Source organism: Helobdella robusta (assembly GCF_000326865.2).
Source record: "Helobdella robusta unplaced genomic scaffold HELROscaffold_1, whole genome shotgun sequence".
Classification (NCBI taxonomy): domain Eukaryota; kingdom Metazoa; phylum Annelida; class Clitellata; order Rhynchobdellida; family Glossiphoniidae; genus Helobdella; species Helobdella robusta.
Window position 1 is genome coordinate 10,254,985 of NW_008703570.1, and position 10,653 is coordinate 10,265,637.

The 10,653-nt window shown below is 33.1% G+C and overlaps 1 protein-coding gene across 1 annotated transcript; it reads right to left on the reverse strand.

Annotated features, from left to right (window-relative positions):
* Window positions 1-980: 980 nt before the first annotated feature.
* HELRODRAFT_188024 (hypothetical protein) lies at window positions 981-9,492 on the reverse strand (the record flags this gene model as incomplete). Its single annotated transcript, XM_009011350.1, has 16 exons — window positions 9,349-9,492; window positions 8,460-8,568; window positions 8,022-8,121; window positions 6,613-7,719; window positions 6,289-6,558; window positions 5,985-6,131; window positions 5,594-5,721; window positions 5,474-5,541; window positions 4,921-4,967; window positions 4,578-4,640; window positions 3,717-3,823; window positions 3,271-3,397; window positions 2,617-2,952; window positions 1,624-2,364; window positions 1,237-1,427; window positions 981-1,107 (listed from the first exon to the last, which is right to left on the reverse strand). Exons 1-16 carry the CDS (start codon window positions 9,458-9,460, stop codon window positions 981-983), a joined length of 3,780 nt encoding a protein of 1,259 aa, XP_009009598.1. The 5' UTR covers window positions 9,461-9,492.
* Between the last annotated feature and the right edge of the window lie 1,161 nt (window positions 9,493-10,653).

Consider the following 10,653-nt stretch of genomic DNA (forward strand, 5'->3'; position numbering starts at 1 on the left):
GGTTTCCAATTACATTACAGGTTTTCTATGTTGAACTGTTAGTAAAAAAATGGAACGCAGATAAAAAGTAGCAGGGCAGTCGTACTAGTAAAGAATAAAAGCGCCAAAAGAACAAATTAAAAAAGTAAAATGAAAAAGAAATGCAGATAATAAAAAAAGAAAAAGCAAGTTTTGTAAAGAAAAATTACAAAAATATATATACATATATATATATTGACTGACTAAAATGTATGAAAACATTTCAAACGATTATAAAACCGCTAATTAATTAAATTAATTAATTAATTGAATTATAAAAAGAAGTAAATGTTTAAGTTAATAGCAGGGTTACCAATAAAATTTAAAGCGGCAAATATAAGCAGGACCTCCACGTCATTAAAATAATTACAAAAATATATATAGAAAGCAACGATAAGGGTAATATTTAATTTTTGAATGTATGTATGTATCGGAGAATTTAAATTATACCAATGTGACAATTAATTTAATCGTTTCAAGTCAATTCTGGAAAATTATTTTAAATTTAAAGAAACACATTAAAAAATTTAATAAGTAAAAAAAACTTGGAAAACACTTTCTGAAAAAGATGATAGAGTAGTAGGTAGGTAATACTGGATGTAATGCAATACGCAGCGTAACTTAGATGTCCACAAACAAACAGAGACGCACAAACAAACAGAGACGTACAATCAGACTTACAGACACACAAACAAGCTGTACATGCAAGATTCATAACGGATGGAAATGTGAAAGAGCTGAGAAAAACTTAAAAAAAAAACTAGAAATACTAAACAGCATTAATCGACATGGAAAAAACTCAAATCTCAGAAATATAAAGTAACACACAAACATACATAGACAAACAACACACGTGGAAACGCACCAACATATATATATAGTTAACATGTTTCTACATAACTGTTACACATATTGAGCATAAAGTTCAATGGATACGTGCATGCATGTCATGCCAGCATGTTTCAGTAATGAACGAGCAAAGGCACATGCACATCATCAGCATCGTGAACATGGTGATCAAGTTGACTGAGTGAGGTCTCCAACAAGACAGCAGGGTTCAGAAGATCTCTAGAATCCGTTAGAAAACATCTGAAAACGTCAAAATATATTAGTCTTATAACGCAAAAAGAACATTTTCAATCTTGAAATTATGAAAAAAACTTTCTAACAGCAAACAGATTAGAAATGAAAAAGTAAGCAGTCAGTTGAGTGACTGACCTGAAGACTTTGTGGCAGATCCTGTTGTAGAGTTGGCGTTCAGAAGGATTAGCCGGCATGTGCGCACCGGCCAACTTGAATTCATATGACAGCATGGGAAGTCTTCTGAAGTCATCGATCAGAAACTTCATGTTCCTCGAGACGGAATTGAACGTCTCATGATGTCCAAAGTCCACATAGTTTATTAAGATCTGTTGTCGTTTCGTACATGTATATTATTTAATATCATAATTTCTACAACTATAAATATTATATGCAATGGCGTCAACAACCAACAAAATCATCAATATTATTATTAAAAATTAAAATATGCTCATCTGTCTCACCATCTATCGCTTCCAGCACCACCATTAAAATCATCACTACAATCATCAATCACAAACAAACCTTCTTAGTAGTGGAGTAATTGAGATTGAGCACCTTGCCACGATACCACAAACCATCCTCCTCTGACTTTACGGCATACACGTGACCAAATTCGATGACGTCAGATGGTGATGATGATGATGAGGTTGAAGTCTTCACTGATGAAGAGGAGGCATGTTGGAAGAGATCGATAGGCACTTGTGGAGAATCTGGTGCAGCGACCACAATTTTACTGGACGTCGTTGATTTTTTACGATGTTGATCGGGTGTCAGCTGACGTGAGAATGGTGCCATGTCCGACTGAGGTGGAGACGGCGTTGAGGGTCTCTCCCCCTCAGGACTGATCCCGTTGTAATAAACCTGCATGCCTTGGAAGAGATCGCGGAGATCCTTGTGGTACTTGTGGGGAAAGGCGTGAAAGTACTGAAACGTTCTGATGTGCGTGATATATATGCGCTCTCCAAAACTTGGCAACGGTGCCTTTGGTATTCTTGCATACAGTCTGATGACCTCCTTATCGACTTTCAGCTTATCTCCAACGTAGGTGATTTCGTTCATCAATCGGACGTCCACCTTCAGAATGATGTTACCCGCGACCTTTGACCTCTCAAAAATTTTCAGTACCACCTTCTGCGGCGGTTTCAACAATTCAAATAATTTCAACGAAGCCGTTCTTGACCAGACGACTTCATCTGGTGTCAGTTGGAAGAGTTGGCACTCCAAAGCGGGGATAGATGGCAAATCGCATGAACGTCGTGCTTCCTTAGAAATATAATTATATAAATAAATAAATAATGATGATGATGATGATGATGTTGATAATGTTGATAACTTGCTGGTTAAAAAAACTGTAAGCACAAAACAAAGAAAAACCTATAAAAGCCATTTAACAACAAACATAACTAAGTCCTCTATAAATCTCATAAAGCATAAATAAACAGCACACAAACAGACAGAGACATCCACACACAGGCGTAAATAAACAGACGTACGTACACATCCTGATGAACAGACCTGCAGCTCAGCTTTGGTGGTGAGCATCTTCACCCAAAACTTTCCACTGACATTCTCTACCTCATCAACCTTCACCACTAGAGCCAACCCCATTTTTCGCTTCAAACTTTCACAACCTCTGACATCAGCACTAGAAGTATTACAAAAGGAATCGAGATCAGCAGCTGGACTGGCCTGGCTACGAATCCACGGTTGGCTACGAGTCAACAAATACTCATTGATTACCCTGCTGACCAAGCTGTTGGGTTTAATTGGATGATGCTGTCTGATGTTCATCATCTCGTGGATGGAGTAATAAATCCTATGGAAACTGTCGCTCCCATCCTGGTCTTGCCTCTGTGGGTGGTCAGGGTGCTTGTAATGTACCAAGGTGTTATCTAACTTTGTTATATATATATATATAATTATATATATATATATATATATATATAATTATATATATGTATATATATATATATACACATAAAGACAAATTTACATTAACTACACCTTGTACCAAACATTTCCCACCACCTAACAATTTTTAACCAGCCGACAATCAGCAAATTACTTCCATGCAATTGATGAAATGCTACAGAGCAAATGAGCTTCAGAATTTGTGGTTAATAATAATTAATAGGAAATAATAATTAAAAAGAAATTATATATAAACACAGGCAGGCTGGCAGGGCTGGGCAGTGTCAGCATGTTTTCGAGGATGACCAGGTTGACGTCACGGTCCTGCAGCTCCACCTGACCATCCTCACTGACGGGCCACAGTGTTCCATAGACATTGCCCGATCTGCGGTTAAGTAAATACGTGGGCGTGGTCGGTTGTTTAATGACAGCTGCCGATCATTTATTATGAAGTGCAACGTGAGTGTGCAAATGAGCGCGCAATATTCCTGTTGAGATTAGCGTGATCAGCTGTTTAGACACGTGATTACGATCATTTTATGAAAGGGCGAAGGTATGAAAATGCGATATTTGTTAAAATAGCTTATATCTTGTTTTAGATTGCTCCGAATGATAAAAATGATAATGTTAAAGGTGATGATGAAGATAACGATGAAGACGATGACATTAATGAAGATGACAATGACGATGATGATAAGACTAACCCAAGAGTGAAGACCACCCTGAACGTTCTCTCCAATAGGATGACATTAAGATATTCCATGTCAACGCTTAAGTCGGCATCAGTCAAATGACACAAACTGAATGTCACCTGATCACAACAACAACATGTCATGAAACTATAACAACGTTGATGTCAACTCCTTATCTCAGTGCCACAAAAATTTTCATTATTAATATTTCTATCACCGTTTATATTATCAATACTGTTATTGAGATACTAGATATTCAGCTATTACTACTATAAAATTATTAACATCTAGGTTTGCTAAAAATTATGTATATGACAATCCTTATGCACTAGTATTTGAATAGTAGAGCAGGTAACAATATTAGATATGTGATGTTGGTGTGTGGTGAATGATAATGTAGTAAAGAAATAGTATGTTGTGTGTTTGAGTCTGTCTGTGTGTGTGTGTCTGTCTGTGTGTATGTATATATACGTGTGTTAGTTAGTTTGTTCGTTTGTTCTTGTATATAAAATTTGCCCATTCTGAATGATTTAAAAAAAGATTAAAAAATGCGTGAAAGTGTGATAGAGAGAGAGAGAGAGAGAGAGAAAGAGAGAGAGAGATATGAAGAGATAAAGTGAGAAAAGTAAAGAGGCAATCAGACAAAATTGAAATAATGAACATCACATGTTGTTGGGAAGTTGAAGCGAATTTTATATGTAGAAAAAAAAACATTAAGACAGTTCTAATTATAAAAAATGTTCTCAAAAAATAGTTAAGGAAACCAAATCTATATACAATAGAACATGTAAATACTACCTATATTATACATGTTAACACACAAAACTGCAAACATATAGATCTGACAGCATACATTTAAGTAAAGACACCAACCAATTGTCCATTAGATCTGAGGGCAAGCACTTCAGAGGTACTTCTGATATCTTTTATTATCACCTGGTTAGAGGCAGCAATGAAAATGGTAGGTAGGTGCGTCAGTATGAAAAAAGAACAATGTGTGAACATGTAAACAAATGAAAATATAAACAACTACTAATTTATAAAACAAGTGAACGTAAAACAAAACATACAAACATGTAAACAAATAAACAAGTAAATAAAAACATAAAAACATGTAAACATACAAACACGCAAACATACAAACATGTATATATACAGATATAAAAACAAAAAGGTGAATGTTAAGAAAAAGGGAGGAAAAATGGTCATAACATACAGTATCTTCGAGTGGTATTGCAGATGGGCATGAAGGAGTTGGTGCATCTGAAGTATAAATAAGATAAGTACAATTCCTCTCAATAATAACAATAATAATAATAATACATAGCTAGTAATAAAACCAGTAAAATAGATGTTGAGTTTAATTATAATATAGCACGCAAAGTCCATAGCAGCATATTATCCATCTGTAACTAAATTCATCATTCTTCCTCATAAATCATTCTTGTAACCATCCCACAACAATATCATCACACCCACACACACACACACACACACACACATAAACACACACACACATGCACAAATGCCTAAAAGTTCATGCAAAAAATTTTAGTATAAAGTAAAAAATTAATAGTAAATAATAAATTAAAATCACATGTGAACAACAAACACTCCAGTACAAAAATTAATTGAACCTACAACAACAAACAGCACACTGCCTAATAATTTCTACTTTGTAATTTTATATAAACAATCCATTTAATATGAGTAATTAAGTATGTAGATAGAGTGGATAAATGAATGATGGATAAAAAAGGTTTGCAAACCCTGTGGAAAGACATCTAGAAATTCATCTTCAGGTAATATTGATGTTGCTGAAAGAACAGATGATGATCTGCGAGATGTTGGTGTTACTGACAAAATGTTGTGCATTTGTAGTGACCTACGTGCCGACGATGATGCAGATAATTGCAAGAATTGATGACTGGATGCTGGATCTGCTGTTGTTGTAGCTGATATGTTTACTGCTGCTGATGTTGATGTTGATGTTGTCGTTGCTGTTGTTGGTACATATCTAGTCAAAGAAGGTAACGTTGTGGTTGTTAGTGGTGCGGCTGGTAGCATTGCAGCTACTGTTCTTGAAGCTGTGATCGCGGTTGAAGATGTCGCTATTGAGCAATCAAGATCCGAAGTATTGGAACTGATCGATAGTGATCTATTGAATGATGATGACAAGTCTGATGGATTGGATGCTCTAGAGGATGAGGATGAAAACGTGGCTGCTGCTGTTGAAAACGCTGGATTGGTTTTAGATGATAATGATGAAAGAGATGCGACATTTGCAGAAGATGTGGAATGAAACCTCGTGACTGGTGGTATGTTTTCAGTTGTCAGCTGTTTACCGACAGCATGTTTCTTATTTTTTTCCGGAGGATCATGCTTTTGCTTGGTTTGTTTGTGATTGTGAAGATGTTCTTGCTGTTTCTGTAGCAATGGGTTGAAATTAACTTTTACATTTGTACTCACGTTTTAACAATATATAGCTTGCTTGTGAAAATAACTGATAACAATAAATGAATTAATGAGATAATAACTAAACATGCAATCTAGAAAAAGAAATAACAGAGATGAATTTTAATACCTGGAACTTTTGAACAAGAAGCTCTGCATCTCTCTCCAGATCCTGATCATCAGAATCCACCATCCAGAGGTCACTGCCCTTCTCATCACCTTCATCATACTTAGCATAATCATCAGAACGACTACCATCATCCGCAAAATTGCAATCCTTTCTAGTAGTTTTACCACATTTAGATACAGAACTACGACGACTACTATCGTTACTGCTATCATTCTCCCGCCAACTCGTATGATAATGATCACCGTCACCCCTTTCGGGTGATTGGCTACTCTGATGGTGATAATGATGATGGTGGTGGTGATGTGTGACGGCTTTGTATCTCACGTTTCGTACTTCATCTTCAGTGTCATCATCGTCGTAATTTTCATCATCTTCATCATCATTGATGAAACTTTTGTCATCATCATTCCCCTTATCAGTGGTCATATCGTGCAAACTGATGTCAGAGTTCTTGCTAGCCACGTTGTCAATTGTTCTGGTTAAGGACCAAAAATGATTTTTAGAATTGCCATTAAAATTACTATTATTATTATCACTTCCATTATATTTATTATTATTAATATGAGCAGTAAAAGATTTGTAGCTTTTGCCATCATTATAGGTGTCGTTGCTCTTCATTATCTTGATGGCATGAGAAGAGGAGCCTTGCACAGAATTTTTACTATTGATGATGTTGTTATTATTTTCAAGGAAGTTATTATTATTGTTATTATTATTATTACTATCATCAACACCCAACCTAACTTTGGCACTGACACCCAACCTATCATAGACGGATTTATTGTTATTATTATTATTGCCACTTCCGTTATTATTGATGTTATCATTATTTTTATTATTAGTATAATTACTGAAAATATTATTATAATTATTATTAGTAGTTCGCCTGACGCCCAGCCTATCGTGAACAGACAGGCCTTTGGTAGAATTGGTAGTGGCAAGAGCTCTCATTGTCGTTGCCGTTGATGTTGCTGATAATGTGTTGAATGTCTTCCTGGGTGATAAAGATGATGACGAAGGAGGAGCCTGGCCAGAACGAAGAAGGGAAGGATTGAGTGGCGGGTTAGAGAGGAGAGGAGGTCTCTGTCGCCGTTGTAGTTGCTTCTGCTCCTCGAGTTTAATTTTTAAATCTTTTACGTGCTCCTTAGCATTACCATTATTTCTGCTTTTACTATCTGCTGGGAACCATTCAGCCATAACATTAGCAGCTCTATAATTATTATCCCCACATTGATAATCACCATTTCCAATATTATTATTATAATTTATACTGTTACTGCTTCTACCAAATGGTTTACAGTGGTTGGAAGTGTACCCGGACCACTTCAACTGCAAGGACTTGGAGTAGCCCCCGGGTTTGCCCTTCTTGAAGAGACTGATGTGAGCTGGCTGGTGGTGGCTAAGGTAGCTCTGCTTGCCTGCCGGTCGTTTCTTTTTTTTGGGAGTTTTCACAATCCAATTTAAAATAAAAAATAGCTATTTTAATTAGCATCTAAAGTTTATTTAAATAATAAAGTTTTGTTGTAACACTTTAATGCTCGTTACTACAGACACCAATGATAACTATATTTCCAACACTTCATAAAAAAAGAACTATGAAACATTTTCAGTTGAATTAAACTAGTGGTGGCCTGTGCAGAACAGCGAATGGTTTCTAGTAAACTAACAATTAAATATAACAATCAGGAATAATAAATAGAAAATCATTTAAATACAAATAAAAAAATAATTACAATCTTTTTTGATTTCGACTTGGTCCTTGCTATGAGACTGCTCACATGATTCGTCTTCTCATCAGGTCTGGCCTGAACCATGGATCTACCCTGCTCGTCCCTGGTTGTGTGAGGCACAATTAATCCACTTATAAACTAACTTACATACAAGTAAATTTATCTGGCATTGTTGTTGCTCTGACTGAGTTTGAATGTTTGTTTGCTACTAATACTTTACTGAAATACTAAAAATAAAATTAAACTCTATCATCTTTCTCTGAGACAAAATTACCTATCAACCGACAGATAGTCAGTATAGAAATATAACTAGTTTATGCGTAAACACATCACAATCAATCACACAATGAACTCAATTAATAGAAGCCAACAAGCAGATTTATATTTGACTGATACTCAAATGAATAAAACATTCAAAAAATTTATAAGAAAAAAAGTTACTTAGTAAAGATTAAATAATCTCCCAAGTATTTGGCCATGAACTCTTCAACAGATCTACATTTGAAAGTATGGAACGGAAGGTCTTCGTATGTCGTATCTTTGTACTCCGCTGCAAGATATTAATTGAGGAAATAGTAAAATATTTGTCGACGGTACAGTGATTAAGGTGCATGGCAATGCATTGATTCACTTGTTTTTATATTGGTTCATATGAGTATGTGGTTGAAACTTTCTGAGAAATATTGAAGGAAAATATTCACACACTAGTTGAGATTGTATCATTGATATCATCCCACATAGAATGGTATCATTAATATTTTAACAAACGTCTGTTGATATGGATGTAATCAATATTACAACACATGTGCTCAAGTGGTATCATTGACATTAAAACACTTGTGTCAAGGCAGGTCAAATAAATATAAGTAATTTATTAATTTATTAAAAATGTACAAAATTCATGAAAGAACATGTTTGCTTCCAGTCATTTATAAGTAACTCTACTCTCAAAACCATTTAAAATATATAATAATTTAAAAAAATATATAGCTTTATTGCTAGCATTTTTTGCTGAACTTTAATTATAATAAAAAAAATTCTAAAAAAGAACAGTTTTTAATTAGATTATTAAAGAAAAAGAACCAGCTTTTTTAGAAAAATGCAGTCTTTTTAATTTAATTAAAATAATTTAATTATTAATTTTACATTATTATTAAAAGTTAAATAATTTATAAATTACAATTTACTTACAAACAATTGAATATATAAAAATTTATATGGATTGCTTTAATAATGATAAAAACAAATTAACATTTTTATGATTAAATCCTGAAATAATTTTTAAAAATATAAAAAACAATTCATAAATATAATTATAAATAAATGATACCTCTCGCTTCCTCTGGGTACCATTTTCTTAGCCTTTCTGAGCTGAGAACTGAACAGAGGTTTATTGCAATTTGCTTAATAATGTCCTTCTCACTGTCATCACTACCTCCCATTGCTTCTTTTTATTTGCAACAAAACTCAACTTAACTATTTCAAGAGTTTGCCTGGTCGAAATGAATAAGACGATAATTTTAATTCAGTAAACGTTAAAATCTAAAATTAAAATTTTTATTAAAATTAAATTAATTAAATTCAATCGAAACAATGAAAAGCGCAACAATTCACAAATCTTAAAACTTGGCAACCAAATGCAAAGTAAAAGAAAAGTTCATTTCTCAATGTCTGTATTTCATGGATGAAAAATGAGATAACAATTTACAAAAACACAAATATATCGTGCAGAAAGTAAATTTAAATTGCGTAATTTACATTTTAATGGCGTAAATTTATAAAAGAAAAAAAACTTTAAAAATGAAACCTACTCTCACCGAGATTGAGCAAAAAGAAAAGTGAGACTTAATTTAAACCGAAGCAGCACCAACCACATTACGCCGAGCAAAGAGTTTTTAAAATAAAAAAAAAGATTTTATCCCAGTTTTTATCTAATTAAAATTAATCTTAATTAATTTTAATATTTTAAATAGTTATTTCAGTTTTTACTATTTAAAAAATGCGTTTGTCACTTGCATTAAATAATTGTAATATATCACATTTAGAACATTTTATTCACCTGTCAAGGTGAACGTAGTTATTACCTTGGGAGTTAATTGCATAAACGTTTCTTCATACAAACACATGAAATGATTTGATGTATTGTATGATAAAAAGAAATTTATATAAATTCTTTTATGTTTATATATATACATATTTAGATATCTCAACATAATCTTATTCATTTTAAGTTTGTCGTACACATATATAAATATGTATGCAATGTTTATAATTATAAATAACCTTTTTGTTATAAACGAGATAATCTGCATCTTTGATTTACAATAATAAATTAATTAAATATAAGCATTTTTTTCTAAATTTTTTTTTTAAATTATAAAAAATTATGTACGTATAAATTTACAATTGATTACAACATCTGCCATAAAAATATAGTATAACAAGGCCTGTTTGCAATGTACGTGAACAATACAAATGATTATTGCAATTAGTTATTTTATTAGGGCTATCATTAATTAATTTCGTCCTAGTGAACAAATATTTAACGTATAATAATTCTTAATTGATTGATATCATCAATTTTCTTTAATTATTTAGAATCGAATTACGCAAAATTATATTTAATTTACCCTAC